We start from the raw sequence: 22520 nt of genomic DNA, 5'->3' as shown, positions 1-22520 counted from the left end.
ACTGCGGCTGACCTACTGCGGTCATTGCAGCGCCTCCTGCACTGTATGCAGGTGGGCCATATGTTGGTGGCGCAGGTGACCCCCTCTGCCACCTCGAGCCAGGCCTTCTTGGTGGCAGAGGCAGGCCGCTTCCTCCCGCCCGCCGGGGGGAAGATCTGTGTCCTCCCCCTCCTCCTCACCCTATCTGATGATACCTGGGGTGAAGCATCATTAAACTGGGAGCAGCCTTCCCCCTGGGCTGCTCCATGCTGCAATTTGTTCCATTGGTTGCAGCATCTGTCAGTGGAGGACTGCCCCTTTAACTAGAGAGCCTCCAGCTGACAGATCGTACTGCGCATGCGCAGCCCGACCGACGCGCAGGCCAGCGCCGTGGACCCCGGAGGAGCAGGTAATTGATTCCTATTAGTGGGTTGCCTGCTACGATCGCGTGGGCAACCCACTAATTTCGCCGAGCGTGTTGACCACGCTCCCGGAGGACCACCCGCTGGTAACCCGCAGGCCTGCTAAATTCGAGCCCCATGTCTCTGTAACTGCAATTATATCATATCCGATTACACCTATTTGCGCTGTTAATTTGTCTACGTTATTACGAATGCTTCGTGCATTCAGATACAGTGGGCTCGATTTTAGCGTCGGGTTTCCTGCGGGTTTCCAGCGGGGGGGCCCCGAAAATCCCGATATCCAGTCACGTGACCGGATCGCGCCAAGATCCCGGCCACTTCCGGGTGCCGCGCTGACGAGCGGGGCTGCGCGCGCAAGCCCCGCTGGTGAGAATCCCGCAGGCAATTAAAGCCAGCGGGGTTCCACTTGAGAGTACTTACCTTGCTCGTTGAGGTCAGTTAATGAGCTGAAGCAGCTGTCAAAACAGGAAGTGTGGGATTTTAGCTTCAACGTAGTGTGTTTCACACACTGGGGGAAACAGTCTCCCTTCAACCGGTCGTGTTCCAGCCAGCAGCCTGTGGCAGCTGCCAAGGTGCACTCCACAGCGGGTGGGAGAGCCCTCACCCACGCAGGAGGCCACCGCATCACGTAGGGCAACCCCTGCCCTCCACCACGCCCCGCCAAGCCAGAGGACAGACCGACGTGAAACCGCAGCCCCAGTGCGAGGAACCACCTACCTACCCTGCACAACCCCTCAGACCAACACCTGCCAGATGGGTGGTGCGTTGACATCCTCGGAGGACAAACAGCATGACCAGCCCCAGCAGCCTCGCAGTCCACGCCGTCCGCCTCGGAGACGTGGAGCCCCCCAACACGGTGCTGTGGCACACCCACCTGCACAGCAGGAGGGAGGGCAACCACAGAGAGAGATGCGTCGCAGGAGGCACTACCCTCCGCACAGGGTGTACAGACCGAGGCTCAGCTTCATGGACCTCTCCGAGGAGCAGTGCATACGTCGGCTCAGAGTCAATCGTCAGGTAGTCGCCGACATCTGCAGCCTCCTTAACGACGAGCTGCTCCCTGATGGACCAAGCAGCATCTTCTTACCTGTCGCCGTCAAAGTCACCACTGCCCTCAACTTCTTCGCATCCGGATCCTTCCAGGGTGCCACCGGGGACATCACCGGGGTCTGTCAGTCCTCTGCACACAAGTGCATAAGGCAGGTCACCGATGGGTTGTTCCGCAGGGCCTCGCACTACATCAACTTCGCCATGGACGAGCGCAGCCAGATGGAGAGGGCGGTTGGATTCCATGCCATGGCCGGCTTCCCACGGGTGCAGGGTGTAATCGACTGCACCCACATCGCAATACGGGCACCTCCGCATGAGCCAGGGCTGTTCATCAACAGGAAGAGGTATCACTCCATGAACGCCCAGCTCATCTGTGACCACCGCCAGAGATTCCTACACGTGTGCGCCAGATACCCCGGCAGCTGCCACGATGCCTTCGTCCTCAGGGAGTCCGCCGTCCCGCCCATCCTCCAGGCACCCAACGCCGGCAACGGCTGGCTCCTCGGCGACAAGGGGTATCCCCTACACACGTGGCTCATGACACCTCTGAGGAACCCCATCACCGAGCCGGAGCGTCGGTACAATGACAGCCACACTGCTACCAGGTCTACAATTGAGCAGACCATAGGGCTGCTCAAGATGCGCTTCAGGTGCCTTGATCGTTCTGGGGGAGCGCTCCAATACACACCATTCAGAGTGGGACGAATCATAGTTGTCTGCTGTGCCCTGCATAACATGGCACTACAGAGAGGGGTGCCACACCCGCCACCCACATTGAGGACGGCGATGAGGAGGAGGAGGAGGAGGAGGAGGAGGACGCGGACGCGCCAGAGGATGGTGGACGACCCATGCGCCGAACCACGACTCACCGGGATGCTCGCCGGGCCAGGGAGGCACTCATACGTCAACGGTTCTCCTAGAGTCAGACAGTGCGAGGCGTTCGCATCTCCTCACCTGCACATGCGAGGGGCCATACCAGCCCCCTCCACTGAAGACTGTTGCCAGTACTCCTGCACCCACAGCAGTGTGCCCAATGGGCGGCAGCAGGTGTTCGCCGTCATGTTGGCCTGCACGGAACGCACCTATTGCACAGGCCGCGGAAGAATGGACGAGAGGTGACAGGAGTGGTGAGAATATAGTATTTAATATGTACAATGTGAGATATTATAAACAAAAAGTGTACAAATTAATAGACACCCTGGTGCATTCCCTTTGTGCTTATAACGCCTTTGGATTTCTTTTGTGGGTACCCCTACGTGGTGCTACCCCTGTGGCTCCAGCAGAGGTAGTGGCAGGTTGCTCCTGTTCTCGCCTTGACCGCTTTGGGCGGACGGCCACTCACGGGCACCTCCACAGACTGCTCCTCCTGCACCGGGGCAGGGGCAGACTCGGCCACCTAGAGAGGAGGCACCATTGCGGGTACTGGTTGAGAGGGGGGCAACGGGTGGGACGTGGGGGCGCCTTGAGAAGCGTCCCCGCTTCCATGTCCCCGGTCACCATCATCCCTCTCGTGGCCTCGGCCCACATCACCCCTTCCACCCTGCTGGACGGCAGTTTGGATGGCATGTGTGAGGCCTTGCAAGGCCACCCCTAGTGTATCCGTCAGCCTGTTGATGGCGGTGGAATGTTGCTCACCCTGAATCCGTACAGACGTTGTCAGGGCCTGCACGGACTCGATGTGGAGCTGTGCGTGATGCTCGAGGGAGGCCAGCCTGTCCTCCACCGCAGACACTCCCGCACCTACCCGCGACAATGTGTCGCCGGTACCCTCCTGTACCTGCGCCACCAATGCCCTCATGCAGGAGTTGGACTCCTCCATCGCCTGCGCAATTGTGGACAATGCGCGCGGCACCTCTCCCAGTACCTCAGCAATTAGCTGGTGCCCCTCGACGACTCTCCTTTTCACTGGTGGCCCCCTGGGTTCAGCATCTGGGTCCGGCTGAGCAGAGCCTGGAGATGAGTGCTCCCACCGACGCGGACCCTCCGCGGCTGCCCCTGCCACCAGGGTCTGCTCATGCTCACTCATGCACGGTGAATCACCAAGTGCTACCCTAACTAGTTGGCGAAGGGGTCCCACCGAGGTGCGTGTCTCTGCGATGGTGGATGGTTGGCTCAGATGTGACGAAGCACCCTCAGAGACCGCCATGTCCTCTGAGGAATCGCCCTCCTCAATCGCAGCGCTCGCCGACGGCCCTGCAAGAGAACAGAGGGCACTATGAGGCATGTGCACCAACGTTACGGTGCGCCTGATGGCAGGTGATGATACGGTCACTCGCGATCATGGGTGTTGAGTGTCAGCTTTCCCTTACCGGCCGTTTCTGCAGCGACAGACTCGCCATCAGCGACCGACAGGCAATGTGGCGTGCGGGCGAGGTCGAGCGCCTCCACCTCTGCGTCGGTGAGGTCTACCAGGTGCGGCGGGCCACCTCCGGTGCGTGCCCTTTCCCTATTGTTCTTGCTCCTCTTCTCCTGTGAAGGCAAAACACAGATGCGTGAGTGGGTGCGTATTGCATCGTGAGACGCATCGAGCATTGGTGTGGGTGGGTTGAGCGTGGGGCAGATGGATGGGAGGATGCGTGTGCCACATGCCCATCCCATTGCATAGGGATTGGGGTGTGTGGTAGTGTTCTGGTGGGGACAGGGACGGTGGGTACTTGTGTGCACGGCGAGGATGGTGAATGAATGGCTGTGAGGATTGCTGATGGAGCGCTGTGGTGGCTCTGCAGGAGGGGTTGTGATCTGTTTGGCGTGATGGTGGGGACGGGTTGTGGGAGGGTGCGTTGGTGTACTCACCTTGCCGGACCTAGTGAGGTCATTGAACCGCTTGCGGCACTGCTCCCAAGTCCTTGGGGTGTTGCCCCTGCTGCTGACCTCCGCCGCCACCTCTGCCCATGCCTTCCTGGTGGCGGCGGCAGGGCACTTGCGTCCATCCACAGGGAAGAGCGTTTCCCTCCTCCTCCTCACGCCCTCCAGCATCAGCTGCAGCGCTAGGTCTGAAAAACGTGGCGCAGCCTTTCCCCTCGGGTGAGCCATCATCCGTAGCCTACTGATTGCAGCAGGAGGGGCTTTGGGAGACTGCCCCTTTAAGTGGAGCTCCTACATCGAGTCGACGGTACTGCACATGCGCAGCCGGCTGGCACGCAGCTGGGGAGCGGAGAACCCGGAAGCAGGGCTTAACCAGTTCAATTATCCCCCAATCGCGCGGGGGACGCACGCAATTAGCCGTTTTCCACGCTCCCGGAGGACCACCCACTGGGAACCCGCAGGCCTGCTAAAATCAGGCCCAGTGCCTTTAGATTTATCTTTTTAACATTTTTAGACATCTTAATATTTTTTTGTGCTTTGGCCTTTCTACAACAAGAATAAAGCAAATAGCAGTTCCATAATTGCAAATATGTTAACAACCACAACAACTTATATTTATATAGTGCCTTTAACATAGAAAAATGTTCCAAGGTACTTGACAGTCTGGGCTGTGTCCAGCAGAAAAATAATCATACCAAATTGTAAATCGCACTGGAAGAACTGGCCACTGAGTTTCTCGTACACCTATCTTCTTTTCATGATGTGGAGATGCCGGTGATGGACTGGGGTTAACAATTGTAAACAATTTTACAACACCAAGTTATAGTCCAACGATTTTATTTTTAATCCCACAAAAAGCCCCTGAAAGCTTGTGGGATTAAAAATAAAATCGTTGGACTATAACTTGGTGTTGTAAAATTGTTTACAATTATCTTCTTGTCTGCAGTAGCTGATTGCTGCTCGATGCTCAAGTTTATATGGCTTAGTCCATGGTGATACAGGGCTTCAGATACTTTGTTAATGTTTTGAAGAATGACAAAGTGGCTAACTGCTAAGTTGCTTGAAAGGTCCCTGCAGTATGAAAGTTGAGAGCAATGGTGACACTCAATACCACTGGTAATGCAGTGCAGATGATATCCGTGCAGCTCCTCTTCTATCAGATGGTACACCTCAGTCTCTACACACCATCTCCACTTTCAGTCTGCCCTCTCACCCTTCTACTGCAGCACAGCAAGATACCTGGCAATGGTTTCTATACATACCCTCCGGCAAAGAAAACTCTTTTGTACTATGCAGTCCCTGATGTTGTGATACTTCAAAACCTTAGCCTTTGTTAAGCTCACTACTGCAGGTCTATCTTGAATTAAACACTCGTTTTTCAATTTTCTTCAATGAACTTTTCATGTTTCATGGTTAACAAAACTTAACAAGTACAAGTCATGTTTTTTTCTTCACCCTTAGTTGTCCAAGTAACTCTTAGTAGAATAAACAACTGTTCAGATGATTTTGCTGCATGGGGGAGTGGTTGTGGAGGGGGTGAAGGTTCAAATTGCTTGTGGTTTTATTTGGGAATTTCTTCATATATTCAAATTAATTTTAATTGTCCTCTCATTAGGTTTTGTAAAGAAAAAAAAAGTATTTATCAAATTGATAAGGTGACAGAGCTATTGTTTTAAAACCAATAAGATGCAGTCAAACCCTTCTTGCATGCTACAATTATTCAGTTAATATCTCACAATTATACTGTGCACAAGAAAGTCTTGGCAAGTCAGTTTCAAAATTGAGATGCATACCAATAGATGGCATTATGAAGCTGATAGCAAACAACTCTACAAATATGACAATAATGGACTTACCTTCATCCTCAATGGAATTCTAAGAGTGACACTCATAAGCAGCAACATAATTAGTTACTGTCAAGGAGTCATTCAAACTACTGCTTAATGATGTTCTTGGATTTTGTTTAAAACTGCCTCACATGCAGAAGTGGGAAAACAATTACATTCTTCTTTGAACTATTCTATTTTCTACTGATGGGAATGAGCATGTCACTGAGTGTTCTACCTGTCAAACATCTTCCAACAAACTGATTGCATATTCAGTCCCATTAGTTGAAAATGATCTAATTTACTCAGAAGAAAGTTAGAGCAATTATTAGCAGTTACAGTATTATAACAGCTATGTGATAATAGCTATTATTAGGTTCCTGTCATTCTCTGAAATTGTCCAACCAAAACCAAACAAGATTGTGGAGTATATCACACATGTTCTCACTGCAATAGTGGAGCAATAGATAAAAAGCAGAGTTCTATTTAAATGAGTTTCACTTTGCAGAAATGTGCACATTTTAATCAGCTGTACATATAAAATGGTCACTAACTTTATAGCAGCCCATCAACAAAGAATTACTAGAATTCAGCAGAGAGCTGCTGTAGCAAGTTAATTGGTTAGCTAGATTCAACTGCTACTTGAAGGTGGGGCAGGCCTGACCCATCTGAGTCTCAACTGTAGAAATACAGGGGCCTGTCAGTGCGGACTGCACGGTGTGCGGATATTACACAGTGTGCTGAGAGTTCGGTAAGTGTGGGAGTTTGGTGAAGTGGGGGAAGGAGGTGCTGCTTTGCCTGGCTTTTCCAAACTTTTCCTGCAGAGCGGTAGTGGACCTGAGAGTAGAAGACTGAGATTGTGGAATAAAAGCAGCAGCAGACCTGCACCAAGAGACAACGACTGTGCGACATCACAGGGACTTAACTCCTGGACCACAGATAAATAAGAAGCAAAAAGTAATCCAAGTGGGACGTCACCAAGGAAGAGGTAAGTGATTGGCTGGTGAGTATTTTCCTGCTGAATTTGTCTAAGGTTAGAGTTTGTGGATTCTCTGGTCTCTGTTGTGTAGTGGGAGACTGCTGTTCAGCAAGGGCCCTTGAGTATACCTTTTTAATTGAAGTGAAATTGGTGGGATCCATTTAATTTGAATTAATTAGTTAAAGGGTAAGTCATGTCAGGACAGCCCAGCCCCGTGTTATGCTCTTCCTGCTCTATGTGGGAAATCAGGGACCTTTCTGGTGTCCCTGACGACCATGTGTGCGGGAAATGTATCCAGCTGCAGCTACTGACAAACCGCATTGCGGCGCTGGAGCTGCGGATGGATTCATTAAGGAGCATTCGTGATGCTGAGAACGTCGTGGACAGCACGTTTAGTGAGATGGTCACACCGCAGGTAAAGGTTGTCCAGGCAGGAAGTAATTGGGTGACCACCAGGCAGAGTAAGAGGAGCAGGCAGGCAGTGCAGGGGTCCCCTGTGGCCGTCCCCCTCTCAAGCAAATATACCGCTTTGGATATTGTTGAGGGGGATGACTTATCAGGGGAAGGCAGCAGCAGCCAACTTCCTGGCACCAGGGGTAGCTCTGCTGCACAGGCTGGGAGGAAAAAGATTGGAAGAGCTATAGTGGTAGGGGATTCTATCGTAAGGGGAACAGACAGGCGTTTCTGTGGCTGTAAACGTGACTCCAGGATGGTTTGTTGCCTCCCTGGTGCCAGGGTCATGGATGTCACTGAGCGGCTTCAGGGCATTCTCAAGGGGGAGGGTGAGCAGGCAGAGGTCGTGGTCCACATTGGGACCAACGACATAGGTAGGAAGGGAGATGAGGTCCTGCATCAAGAATTTAGGGAGCTAGGTAGCAGATTAAAGAGCAGGACCTCAAAGGTTGTAATCTCTGGATTACTCCCAGTGCCACGGGCTAGTGAGTATAGAAATAGGAGGATAGAACAGATGAATGCGTGGCTAAAGAGTTGGTGCAGGAGGGAGGGTTTCAGTTTCCTGGATCACTGGGCCTGCTTCTGGGGAAGGTGGGACTTGTACAAGTCGGACGGGTTGCACCTGAACCAGAGCGGGACAAATATCCTTGCGGGGAGGTTTGCTAGCACTGTTGGGGGGGGTTTAAACTAACTTGGCAGGGGGATGGGATACAGAGTGGAGCTACAATAGGGGGTGATGTGCAGCCAAATATGGAGAAAAAAACAAGTCAGCTTGGAAGACAGGGCAAATATGTGAGGGCAAGGCTGGATGGCATCTATTTTAATGCAAGGAGTCTTGCGAATAAGGTGGATGAACTGAAGGTGTTGATAAACACATGGGAATATGATATTGTTGCTGTCACAGAGACATGGTTGAGGGAGGGGCAAGACTGGCAGCTCAATATTCCGGGGTACAGAATCTTCAGGCGAGACAGAGGGGGAGGTATAAGAGGAGGGGGGGTCGCAATATTAATTAAAGAATCAATTACTGCCATAAGGAGGGATGATATATTAGCAGGTTCCTCAAATGAGGCCATATGGGTGGAGCTTAAAAACAAAAAGGGGGCAAGCACTTTGATGGGAGTGTATTATAGGCCCCCAAACAGTCAGGGGGAGATAGAGGAACAGATATGTAGGCAAATCTCAGAAAATTGTGCAAATAATAGGGTAATAATAGTGGGGGATTTCAACTTCCCCAATATTAACTGGGATACTCAGAGTGTAAAAGGCTTAGAGGGTACAAAATTCTTAACGTGCATCCAGGAGAGCTTTTTGAGCCAGCATGTAGAAAGTCCTACAAGAGAGGGGGTGGTACTGGACCTAATTCTAGGGAATGTGGCCGGCCAAGTGGAAGAAGTGCTAGTAGGTGAGCACTTTGGTGACAGTGACCATAATTCGGTGAGATTTAAGGTGGTCATGGAAAAGGATAGGGAGGGGCCGGAAATAGAGGTTCTAAATTGGGGGAAGGCCGATTTTAATAGGATAAGGCAGGATCTGGCCAAAATGGACTGGGATCAGCTGCTTGTAGGAAAATCCGCATCGGAGCAATGGGAGTCTTTCAGAAGGGAGATTGAGACCATAAAATGGCAACATGTTCCCATAAAGGTCAAGGGTGGTTCCAAGAACTCCAGGGAACCTTGGATGTCAGGGGATATACGAGAATGGATTAGGAAAAAAAGGAGGGCTTTTGGCAGATACAAAAGGCTAAAGACAGAGGAAGCCCTAGAGGAGTACAAAAAGTGCAGGGGGATACTTAAAAAAGAAATTAGGCGATCAAGGAGGGGCCATGAAATAACACTGGCGAGCAAAATAAAGGAAAATCCTAAGATGTTTTATAAGTATATAAAGGGGAAGAGGATGACGAGGGAAAAAATAGGGCCCATTAGGGACAAAAATGGCAATCTGTGTGTGGAGCCGGCAGATGTAGGAGGGGTTCTAAATGAATTTTTTGCATCTGTTTTCACTATGGAGAAGGACGACGTAGACATAGAAATACGACAGGGGGACTGTGATATACTCGAACATATTAACATCGAGCGGGAGGAGGTATTGGCGGTTTTAGCAGGCCTAAAAATGGATAAATCCCCAGGCTACTGTGTGAGGCAAAGGAGGAGATTGCGGGGGCTCTAACACAGATATTCAGAACCTCTCTGGCCACAAGGGGATGTGCCAGAGGACTGGAGAACCGCTAATGTAGTACCATTATTCAAGAAGGGGAGTAGGGAAAAACCGGGGAACTACAGGCCAGTGAGCCTAACATCAGTGGTAGGAAAATTATCGGAAAAAATTCTGAAGGACAAAATTAATCTCCACTTGGAGAAGCAAGGATTAATCAGGGATAGTCAACATGGCTTTGTCAAGGGAAGATCATGTCTGACTAATTTGATTGAATTTTTTGAGGGGGTGACTAGGCGTGTGGATGAGGGTAACGCAGTGGATGTGGTATACATGGATTTCAGTAAGGCCTTCGATAAAGTCCCCCACAGGAGACTGGTCAAGAAGGTACGAGCCCATGGAATCCAGGGTGCCTTGGCACTTTGGATACAAAACTGGCTTAGTGGCAGAAGGCAGAGGGTGATGGTCGAAGGTTGTTTTTGTGACTGGAAGCCTGTGGCCAGTGGGGTACCACAGGGATCGGTGCTGGGTCCCTTGCTGTTTGTGGTCTACATTAATGACTTGGATATGAATGTAAAAGGTATGATCAGTAAGTTCGCTGATGATACAAAAATTGGTAGGGTGGTAAATAGCGAGGAGGATAGCCTCAGTCTGCAGGACGATATAGATGGGTTGGTCAGATGGGCGGAACAGTGGCAAATGGAATTTAACCCGGAAAAGTGCGAGGTGATGCACTTTGGAGGGACTAACAAGGCAAGGGAATACACAATGAATGGGAGGACCCTAGGCAAGACAGAGGGTCAGAGGGATCTTGGTGTGCAAGTTCACAGATCCCTGAAGGCGGCGGAACAGGTAGATAAGGTGGTAAAGAAGGCATATGGGATACTTGCCTTTATTAGCCGAGGCATAGAATATAAGGGCAAGGAGGTTATGATGGAGCTGTATAAAACACTGGTTAGGCCACAGCTGGAGTACTGTGTGCAGTTCTGGTCGCCACACTACAGGAAGGATGTGATCGCTTTGGAGAGGGTGCAGAGGAGATTCACCAGGATGTTACCAGGGCTGGAGCGCTTCAGCTATGAAGAGAGACTGGGAAGATTGGGTTTGTTTTCCTTGGAGCAGAGGAGGCTGAGGGGGGACATGATTGAGGTGTACAAAATTATGAGGGGCACAGATAGGATGGATACTAAGGAGCTTTTTCCCTTCGTTGAGGGTTCTATAACAAGGGGACATAGATTCAAGGTAAAAGGCGGGAGGTTTAGAGGGGATTTGAGAAAGAACTTTTTCACCCAGAGGGTGGTTGGAGTCTGGAACTCACTGCCTGAAAGGGTTGTGGAGGCAGGAACCCTCACAACATTCAAGAAGCATTTGGATGAGCACTTGAAATGCCATAGCATACAAGGCTACGGACCAAATGCTGGAATATGGGATTAGAGTAGACAGGGCTTGATGGCCGGCGCGGACACGATGGGCCGAAGGGCCTCGATCCGTGCTGTATAACTCTATGACTCTATGAATTGAAAGAAATGCTTTCAAATACTAAGATTACATTTCACCAGTTCAACTTCAAATGCCTTTTGGTTGAGCAAATCCAAATAACCAGAGTTCCTGATACTCCACAAATTTGGGGCAGCTATGTAGCAAAAGTTGAATTTTGTATTCGAGTTTGGCCTTTGGACAGAGGCAAGTCTGAAGCTGACTCAGACATTTAAATACTTATCCCTGGTAACAGCAATTTGAATGGTATTTCATTTTTATTTTCCACACAAAATATATTAGCATATCTACATGAAAAAACCCGAGGCAAGCATTGTGAGAATGGGGAGAAGTCTGCACATGCAGTGAAATTCAATCTAATATCCTCCACAAGGCATTCTGATTGATTATCAAGATATTGAAACGGATATTGAAGATTAGAATTCTGCGATATGAACCAAAAAGAAGGTTTTCACTGCTGGTTTGGTTATTGGCTCAAAATTTTAAAGCACATCAGAATTCTACAAGTGAACTGACTTTAAATTTGGCCCCTACAACTAATCAATTAGTACAAAGCAAATCTGCAGAAAAAGTGGCCTTTCCTCAATAGTACTGTATTCACGTGTGCGTTCTGTCTGCAATGGCATGGGCTAGATTTTCTTCTTAACAGTCCCAAATGGCTGTAGAAACTGCCAGTGTTAACATCACTGTTAACCTGGCAATAGTACAACAAACTTGTAATTCCTCCCTTGTCTCTCATATCCATGATATGAAGCTATTTCTGGGGCATTGGGAGAATTCCAATCAGTCAAATTGAGGATAGGCGAGGTCATTCAGAGTCCACAAACCAATTTTCACCTGCACACAGAAAGAGGAGACAAGACCAGATCAATTGCTAAATTTAAAACGGAGATAGATAGCTTTTTGGCAATCAAGGTATTAAGGGATATGGGCCAAAGGCGGGTATATGGGGCTTGATGTTACCAGGGCTGCGGGTTCTCGGCGGGGGGGCTATCGGGCGGGTGGGTAATCCGCCCGACGAAATCAGTCAGCCAACTGCACGATCGTAGCCTAATTGGAGCCACTTACCTGGTCTTCCAGGTTCCCAACTGCTGATCTGCGCGTCGGGTGGGCTGCACATGTGCAGTAAGATCTGTCAGCTGGAGGAGCTCTATTTAAAGGGCCAGTCCTCCACTGACAGATGCTGCAAAAAATAGAAAAAAATTACAGCATGGAGCAGCCCAGGGGGAAGGCTGCTCCCAGTTTAATGATGCCTCACTCCAGGTATCAATACATGGGGTGAGGAGGAGGGGGAGGACAGAGATCTTCCCCCCGGCGGTCGGGAGGAAGCAGCCTGCCTCTGCAACCAGGAAGGCCTGGCTCGAGGTGGCAGAGGAGGTCACCTGCACCACCAACATATCGCCCACCTGCACACAATGCAGGAGGCGCTCCAATGACCTCAGTAGATCAGCCGAAGTGAGTACACTTACTCTTTCCCCTACACTCCGTCTGCCACATCACTGCCCCCACCACACATCTCCTTCAGCACTGCCAACACTACTCTGTCACATCACCCCTCATACCCACTCAAACCTCATCCTCATCGGACCTGCACCTACTCACCTCGCCAGTACTCATCCCACCACTACCACTCAACCCAATCCTCATGGCTCTATCTCATACTCACCCTCTCATGCATCTCTTTCACGGCCAGCCTCACTCAACCTGCCACTACCTGTGCTGCAGCCACAGGGCGTGCATCACATATGTGCAGTTGGCAGCGTAAGGCAAACGTGTCATGAGCATGAAGGGGATGCATAAGGGTGTTTGAGGGTTTGTCATGGTTGTTACTTATATTGAATTTCTGACCAACTCACATTACATACTATATTGGCACCACTACTGCCATGTCTTCGCGAATCATGTCTGGTCTGTGCAATAATGCCCTTTCCTGAAGATCACGATGAAGACCCACACCTGATGCCACCCATTGTGTCACTGCAGAGTGGGTGTAGGTGTATTTGCAGGGCTCTTTTGTGCAGACGGCTGAGAGACGTCGGCGATGTCCCCGGTTGCACCCTGGAAGGATGCGGAGGAGAAGTTGTTGAGGGCAGTGGTGACTTTGACAGCGACAGGTAAGAAGATGGTGCTCGGGCCAGCCGGGAGCAGCTTGGCATGAAGGAGGCTGCAGATGTCCACGGCTAAATGTCGAGTGACTCTGAGCCTCCGTGTGCACTGCTGCTCAGAGAGGTCCAGGAAGCTGAGCCTCGGTCTGTGGACCCTGTGGCGAGGGTAGTGCCCTCTGCGATGCATCTCTCTCTGCGGTAGCCCTCCCTCCTGCTGTACAGGTGGATGTGTCACAGCACTCTGTTGTGGAGCTCCACGTGTCAGAGGTGGACGGCGTGGATGGCGAGGCTGGTGATGCTGTTCGCCCTCCGAGGAGGTCATGACTGCAGCTACAGCGGCCCCCATGCGGAAGATGTACATCTGAGGGGGTCCGCAAGGTAGGTACATGTCTCTGGACCCCGGGGTAAGTGTGCAAGTTGGTGAATTTTCTTGTCAGGAGGAGGGTGGTGGAGGCCAAACTTTGTCCCAAGTGACAGAGTGGCCTCCTGCAATGAGTGAGGGTCTCCCTCCCCACCTGTCAAATGGACCTTTGCAGCTGCCACAGGCTGATGGCTGCAACGTGTCCATTTGAACTCGGAGTGTTTCCCCCAGTGTGGGAAACAGTCCCAGTTTGCTTTAAAATCCCACCCCTCCTCACATCGGGCAGCATTTTAGCACCCGCCAGCGGGTGCGTTCCTGGCGGGGGGGCCCCGAAAATCGGGCAATCCCGGAGCGGGACCAGAGCCCGCCTCGAACCCACGCACTTCTAGGTTCCCCGCTGACGCAATTAAAGCCAGCGGGGTTCCACTTGAACGTATTTATTTTGCCTGTTCAGGTCATTAACTGACCTGATTAAGGGATTATGTGAGGAAGGGTGGGATTTTAGAGCAAACTGGGACTGTTTCCCATACTGGGGGAAACACTCCCAGTTCAAATGGACCTGTTGCAGCTGTCAGCATGTGGCAGCTGCAAAGGTCCATTTGACAGGTGGCGGGGGGGGGGGAGACCCTCACTCATTGCAGGAGGCCACTCTGTCACTTGGGACAAAGTTTGGCCTCCACTTCCCTCCTCCTGACAATCAAAGTCACCAACCTGCACACTTACCCCGGGGTCCAGAGACATGTACCTACCTTGCGGACCCCTCAGATGTACATATTGCGGATGGGGGCCGCCGTAGACGCAGTCATGACCTCCTCGGAGGGCGAACAGCATCACCAGCCTCACCAGCCTCGCCATCCACGCTGTCCACCTCTGACACGTGGAGCTCCACAACAGAATGCTGTGACACATCCACCAGTACAGCAGGAGGGAGGGCAAAGACAGAGAGAGATGCGTCGCAGAGGGCACTACCCTCGTCACAGGATCCACAGACCGAGGCTCAGCTTCCTGGACCTCTCTGAGCAGCAGTGCACACGGAGGCTCAGAGTCACTCGACATGTCGTCGTGGACATCTGCAGCCTCTTTCATGCCGAGCTGCTCCTGGCTGGCCCGAGCACCATCTTCTTACCTGTCGCTGTCAAAGTCACCACTGCGCTCAACAACTTCTCCTCCGCATCCTTCCAGGGTGCAACTGAGGACATCGCCGACGTCTCTCAGTCGTCTGCACAAAAGAGCCCTGCAAATACACCTACACCACTCTGCAGTGACACAATGGGTGGCATCAGGTGTGGGTCTTCATTGTGATCCTCAGGAAAGGGCATTATTGCACAAACCGGACAAGATTCGCGAAGACATGGCAGTAGTGGTGCCAATATAATATGTAATGTGAGTTGGTCAGAAATTCACATGACAAACCCTCAAACACCCTTGTGCATCCCCTTCATGATCACGACACGTTTGCCTTACGCTGCCTACTGCACATATGTGATGCATGCCCTGTGGCTGCAGCACAGGTAGTGGCAGGTTGAGTGAGGCTGGCCGTGAAAGAGATGCACGAGAGGGTGAGTATGAGATAGAGCCATGAGATTGTATGAGGATTGGGCTGAGTGGTAGTGGCGGGATGAGTACTGGCGAGGTGAGTAAGTGCAGGTAAGATGAGGATGAGGTTTGAGTGGGTATGAGGGGTGATGTGACAGAGTAGTGTTGGCAGTGCTGAAGGAGATGTGGGGTGGGGGTGGTGATGTGGCAGACGGAGTGTAGGGGAAAGAGTAAGTGTACTCACTTTGGCTGATCTACTGAGGTCATTGGAGCACCTCCTGCACTTTATGCAGGTGGGCGATATGTTGGTGCTGCAGGTGACCTCCTCTGCCACATCGAGCCAGCCCTTCCTGGTGGCAGAGGCAGGCCGCTTCCTCCCGCTCGCCGGGGGGAAGATCTCTGTCCTCCCCCTCCTCCTCACCCCATCTATTGATACCTGGAGTGAGGCATCATTAGACTGGGAGCAGCCTTCCCCCTGGGCTGCTCCATGCTGTAATTTTTTTCTATTTGTTGCAGCATCTGTCAGTGGAGGACTGCCCCTTTAAATAGAGCTCCTCCAGCTGACAGATCTTACTGCGCATGCGCAGCCCGCCCGACGCGCAGATCAGCAGTGGGGAACCCGGAGGACCAGGTAAGTAGATCCAATTATGGTACGATCGCGCGGGGAGCTGACTGATTTCACCGGGCGCGTGATAGCGCCCCCGCCGAGAACCCGCAGCCCTGCTAACATCGGGCCCATAATCCCTTAATCAGGTCAGTTAATGAACTGAACAAGCACAGTAAATAGCTTCAAGTGGCATCCCGCTGGCTTTAATTGCCTGCGGGATTCCCACCAGCGGGGGCTGCGCGCGCACGCCGGCGCGTCAGTGGGGAACCCGGAAGTGGGCGGGTTGGAGTCGGGCTCCCAACCCACTCCGGGATTCTCCGATTTTCGGAGCCCCCCCACCAGGAACGCACCCGATAGCGGGTGCTAAAATGACACCCAAGGAGTTAGATCACAGATCAGCCATGATCTTATCAAATGGCGGAGCAGGCACAAGGGGATGAATGGCCTACTCCTGTTCCTATGTTCCTATGAAGTGCGACATTTCCATCTCCATAATTAACAATTAAATTTTGGTTACACAATCAACAGTCGACAACATGGGATTATGTGAGACAGTTGTCTTTTAGATTAGGAGAGTGGAGGGGAAAATATATAAATGTCCATTTGTCTCTACTGCTTGCTGGGAATAGAGGTCACATATGGCTCTCATTGCTCACTATGACCACTGGCTTGCCATTAGCAATAGAGAAAAACATTCCAGATAGTGTGGATTTTAGGTTAAGGTTTAGAGTATCTGATTTATAAACTTAGCAAAGCAAGATTTGATGAAATAGTTCAAATGCTAAAACCATTCTGTGCAAGTCAAAATGGGTGCAATTTTTATCAATGTTCATTATCACAAATGAAATTATTCTACAAGGCTATATAATGGATAATGATGAGCACATATAACAACCACTGCCATTTTTACTTGAATTTGATATCTGTATTTCAAAGAAATGCATCATTACCATAAGACTACCTGTCCTTTCCCACTGAACAATCAGTGATTGGACAGACAGATTTCCACCAAGAGATGCACAGCACAACCAAAAATAAGTTGTCACCCACTCTAACTAAATCAACAACTAACAAGTAATCAACTTTAAACATATTTAAAAATAATAATTTAACCAAATACCTTGAACTGGGTTTTCATGTACAGACTGCAGCCCCAGAACTGCTATGATGGAATGGGGAAAGCTTATAGCACAACAAAGAAGTATGCAGATGCAGCAAGCCTTTGGATCTCTGTGCATGGGCACTTTTTAAGGGCCTGGTCAACCCAACTCCAAAATGTCAAAAGTATTGCCCAGTTCAGAAAGCAAATGAATTGGATCAGGCAAACTAAAGGACAGAATTTAGTTTACTAAAAACCCCTAACTTGCATAATTATTTATTTAGACATGGTTATTTGTCTAAGATTGGGAAAATAAAAGAAAATAATAAACCTAATTGCACTGCTTCAGAGAAGTGGAAAATGTAACCCCTATGATGACCCAGTTTTAAAGATCAATTGTCCTGGGGATTCTCCCAGTCTCCCATTGTAACTTTGGCCATACACCAGTGGACCCGCAGAGAAACAACATAAATGGCTGAAAACGGTCATCGATGCCATTTGTCTGGGAGTTCTGCTTGTCTTCCGTCAAGGTTATGAAGGGAGTCCAGGAGAGGCCCTGTGGAATTTCAGGCTCCATGTCAACAGTGAGCACCAACTAATCTGGGCCTGCATTTCAAGATGGTAAATAAATAGTGCAAAAAGGTGGTGAACTGCACTGTCAAACTTATGTGAAAATGGGACTTTGATACTGTTCACTCAATTTTTTTTAATTGAAAAAGTAAAAGTTCTTTATACTTGCCTTGTAAAAAGTAATTGGCACTTCTGAAAAACAAACATTTATCAAGAAGTGCAAAAAAACACAAATTTCAACAAATATCTCCTTCATTTACTTGTTCACTGATAGAACAGAAGTCGCTACAGAATGAACTCAACAGTGAGCAAAACTACAACCAAGAGCACCTTAGAAAGAAAGCACTGACAATTAAATAGTAAAGCAAGTACAAAAGTAAAAATGATACACATTGAAAAACGCATATCTATCAAAAACCTGACTTACCATATTAATCACATCAACTGGTCCAATGCTGTTCACATAGACGTCACTTTCAATCATCGTAGGTCTCACTGCAATTTACCACATTTCAGGTTGTAACCGTAGCAGAAAGATAACACATCATTTATTTATAAAGCTTTGTATCTACCGTAAAAAATATATTAGCTAATTTTAGCAAGACAAAAAATTGTGTTTATCAAAAACTCCTTTTGATGTGATACTGTGCTACAAGTAAACGTGACTGCTTTATTGTGTAGTTTAACAAGTAAACATTTCATTTATTCTCATTAACAATTACAATTTGGGCATATAAAAGCACTTTGCTTTGTTCTAAACTGCAGTTGCAGGTAAAAATGTAAGGTGACAATAGGATATATTAAAATTGTCTTCAGATATTTATCCCTAAATTGGTGTTTAGGGTTGGCAGTTATAACATTACAATTATGCTTAAGATGTTAAAATATTCCCATTAACAGTGAAAATGATACTGAGAAGTGTAGAGGAACAGAGGGACCTTGGAGTGCATGTCCACAGATCCCTGAAGGTAGCAGGACAGGTAGATAAGGTGATTAAGAAAGCATGCAGGATACTTTCCTTTATTAGCTGAGGCAAAGAATATAAGAGCAGGGAGGTTATGCTAGAACTGTATAAAACACTAGTTAGGCCACAGCTAGAGTAATGCGTACAGTTCTGGTCACCACAATACAGGAAAGATGTGATTACACTAGAGAGGGTACAGTGGAGATTTATGAGGATATTGCCAGGACTGGAGAATTTTAGCTAAGGGGAAAGATTGGATAGGCTGGGGTTGTTTTCTTTGGAACAGGCTGAGGGGAGATTTAATTGAGATGTATAAAATTATGCGGGGCCTAGATAGAGTGGATAGGAAGGATCTATTTCTCTTAGCAGAGAGGTCAATAACCAGGGGGCATAGATTTAAAGTAATTGGTAGAAGGATTAGAGGGGAGTTGAGGAGCAATTTTTTCACCCAGAGGATGGTGGGGATCTGGAACTCACTGCCTGAAAGGGTGGTGGAGACAAAAACCATCATTGCATTTAAAAAGTACCTGGATATGCACTTGAAGTGCCGTAACCTACAAGGCTACAGACCAAGAGCTGGAAAGTGGGATTAGGCTGGATAGTTCTTTTTTGGCCGGCACAGACACGATGGGCCAAATGGCCACCACCTATGCCGTAAATTTCAATGATTCTCTGAAAATATACTACTTTGTAGTGTTTTCGGTGGATAAGAACATAAGGAAATCCAGATGGAGAAAAGTACATTTAGTCCAATAGAAATTGATGACTAGCAACAGTTGTGGCTGTGACGACACCTTTTCAGCCACATACACTAATTTTTACAGAAAACGCCTTAACACACTCACCCAATACAAATAAATGTACTTCCCATGTGTATATTTACTTGACAAACATCGACCACCATTCAGTAAACATGGAAGTAAAGCACTCACAACAATCTAAAACACTCACACACTCTGCTTTTCATCTTACATTTTACCAACAAACACACAAAAAGGTTAAAGTACACATGCATATACTTTGTGAATATGCGTATTGAGATCACATCCCCAAGGACGGTATCTATTACCTATTTTTTATTTACTGATCAGAAATGCAATCATCCACATCCCATTTAGCCACATGTGGTTAGTGGCTAATGCACTGGACAACACTGTTTCAAATGCAAGCCCCTTGAATTCCAGATCACACGGCTCTGTACCTGAGGAAAGATGTAAGCTGATGCCCCAGTGCTTCTGTTCACTTGTGCTCTGTGCCTCACCCAGTGTGTACTCACCCCAATGTACTATCTAATCCTGTGGGGTGGATGTCCCTGTGCTGGTGCTTGTTGCAGGTGGAGTACTTGACATTGGGGGTAATTTTAACTTTAATTTGCCAGGCGAAAAATGGATGATGGTGAATTGGCAGCCTATTTTACACCTTGCCCAGTCATTTATTAATGACATAGATAACACAATAAAGAGCCATATATCCAAGTTTGCCGATGGCACAAAGCTTGGTGGCACTCTAAGTAGTGTAGACAGGAGTAGAAAATTACAAAGAGACATTGACAGATTAAGTGAGAGGGCAAAACTGTGACAGATGGATTTCAATGTAGGTAAGTATGAGGTCCTCCATTTTGGATCAAAAAAGGATCGATCCGAGTATTTTTTAAAATGGTGAAAAACTGGGAAAAGTGGAGGTTCAAAGAGATTTAGGGGTCCATGGACACAGATCATTAAAATGTAGTATTCAGGTACAAAAAATAATCCAAAAGGCTAATGGAATGTTAGTTTTTATAATTAGAGGGCTACAATATAAAGGGGAGGAAGTTTTGCTTCAGTTATACAAAGCCCTGTTTAGACCACATCTGGAATACTGTGTATAGTTCTGGGCACTGCACTTTAGAAAGGATATATTGACCTTGGAAGGAGTGTAGCGCAGATTCACCAGAATGTTACCAGGGCTCCAAGGGTTAGATTGTGAGGAGAAATTACATAAACTAGGCATGTATTCCCTGGAATATAGAAGTTTGAGGGATGATTTGAGTGAGGTTTTTAGGATTTTGAAAGGAATTGATAGTGTAGACAGAGAGAAACTTTTTCTGCTGGTAGGACAAGGGGACATAACCTTAAAATCAGAGCCAGGCCATTCAGGAGAGAAGTTAGAAAACATTTCTTCACGCAAAGGATGGTAAAAGTGTGGAACTCTCTCCCACAAAAAGCAATAGATGCTAGCTCAATTAATAATTTTAAATCTGAGAGTGATAGATTTTTGCTAGCTGAGGATATTAAGGGATAAGAAGCCAAGGCAGGTGGATGGAGTTAGGATACAGATCAGCCATGATCTCATTGAATGGCGGAACAGACACAAGGGGCTGAATGGCCTACTCCTGTTCCTATGTTCGCTCAATTGATGGAAAAGAAAATCAGGCGAGGTGTAAAACTGGTTGACAATTTGCTATCACACGTTTTTGCCCAGCAATAAAAGTTAAAATTACCCCCATTGAATGCAGTAAGGTATTAGCTTTGTGGGTGCCACTCAGACATGTGGCTTGTTCATCAGGGATGCCAATAGAAACAGAAGTATATATGCTGGACTGGTGGCTGAAAAGCATCCCTGAAACAGAGCTGACAAAGTGAACGTCACGGTTCATGGTGTTTTTCTCGAAGATGTGCATGTGGGCAAGTCAGTCATTGATTGGAGGAAGAAAAAAATATATAATTAGGCAGAGTCAACATGGTTTTATGAAAGGGAAATCATGTTTGGCAAATTCATCAGAGTTTTTTGAGGATGTAACTAGCAGGGTAAATAAAGGGGAACCAGTGGATGTAGTATATTTGGATTTTCAAAAGGCATTCAATAAGGTGCCACACAAAAGGTTGTTACACAAGATAAGGGCTCATGGGGTTGTGGGTAATATATTAGGGTGGATAGAGGATTGGTTAACGGACAGAAAAAAGAGAGTAAGAATAAATGGGTCATTTTCAGGTTGGCAGGCTGTAACTAGTGGGGTGCCGCAAGGATCGGCCTCAACTATTTACAATCTATATTAATGACTTAGATGAAGTGTAATGTATCCAAGTTTGCTGACAATACAAAGCTAGGTGGGATAGTGAGCAATGAGGAGGACACATAGGGCTTCATTTTAGCACCCGCTATCAGGTGCGTTCCTGGCTGGGGGGGGCTCCGAATATCGGGGAATCCCGGAGCGGGTCCGGAGCCCGGCTCCAACCCGCCCACTTCCGGGTTCCCCACTGACGCACCGACGTGCGCGCGCAGCCCCCGCTGGTGGGAATCCCGCAGGCAATTAAAGCCAGCGGGGTGCCACTTGAAAGTATTCATTGTGCTATTTCAGGTCATTAACAGACCTGATTAAGTGAATATGTGAGGAGGGGTGGGATTTTATTGACAACTGGGACTGTTTCCCATACTGGGGGAAACACTCCCAGTTCAAATGGACGTGTTGCAGCCATCAGCCTGTGGCAGCTGCAAAGGTCCATTTGACAGGTGGGGGGGGGAGACCCTCACTCATTGCAGGAGGCCACTCTGTCAATTGGGACAAAGTTTGGCCTCCACCACCCTCCTCCTGACAATCAAAGTCACCAACTTGCAAACTTACCCCGGGGTCCAGAGACATGTACCTACCTTACGGACCCCCTCAGATGTACATCTTCCACATGGGGGCCGCCGTAGCTGCAGTCATGAACTCCTCGGAGGGCGAACAGCATCACCAGCCTCACCAGCCTCGCCGGCCACGCCGTCCACCTCTGACACGTGGAGCTCCACAACAGAGTGCTGTGACACATCCACCTGCACAGCAGGAGGGAGGGCTACCGTAGAGAGAGATGCGTCCCAGAGGGCACTACCCTCGCCACAGGGTCCACAGACCGAGGCTCAGCTTCCTGGACCTCTCTGAGCAGCAGTGCACACGGAGGCTCAGAGTCACTCGACATGTAGTCGTGGACATCTGCAGCCTCCTTCATGCCGAGCTGCTCCCGGTTGGCCCGAGCACCATCTTCTTACCTGTCACCGTCAAAGTCACCACTGCCCTCAACAACTTCTCCTCCGCATCCTTCCAGGGTGCCACCGGGGACAGCGCCGACGTCTCTCAGTCGTCTGCACAAAAGAGCC

The 22520-nt window shown here is 48.9% G+C and overlaps 1 protein-coding gene across 1 annotated transcript in view; it reads right to left on the bottom strand.

The window, feature by feature from the left end:
* The window catches only part of gabrg1 (gamma-aminobutyric acid type A receptor subunit gamma1), a 182357-nt gene that overhangs the window by 63777 nt on the left and 96060 nt on the right, over window positions 1-22520 (bottom strand). Inside the window, exon 3 of the mRNA XM_067988234.1 lies at window positions 17871-17938. Within this exon, the coding sequence (XP_067844335.1) occupies window positions 17871-17938 (68 nt within the window). The remainder of the gene's footprint in view (window positions 1-17870; window positions 17939-22520) is intronic.

This window comes from Heptranchias perlo, chromosome 1 (genome assembly GCF_035084215.1).
Source record: "Heptranchias perlo isolate sHepPer1 chromosome 1, sHepPer1.hap1, whole genome shotgun sequence".
Taxonomy (NCBI): Eukaryota; Metazoa; Chordata; class Chondrichthyes; order Hexanchiformes; family Hexanchidae; genus Heptranchias; species Heptranchias perlo.
Note: the sequence above shows the minus strand (reverse complement) of the source record. Positions and strands in the feature narration are given on the sequence as shown.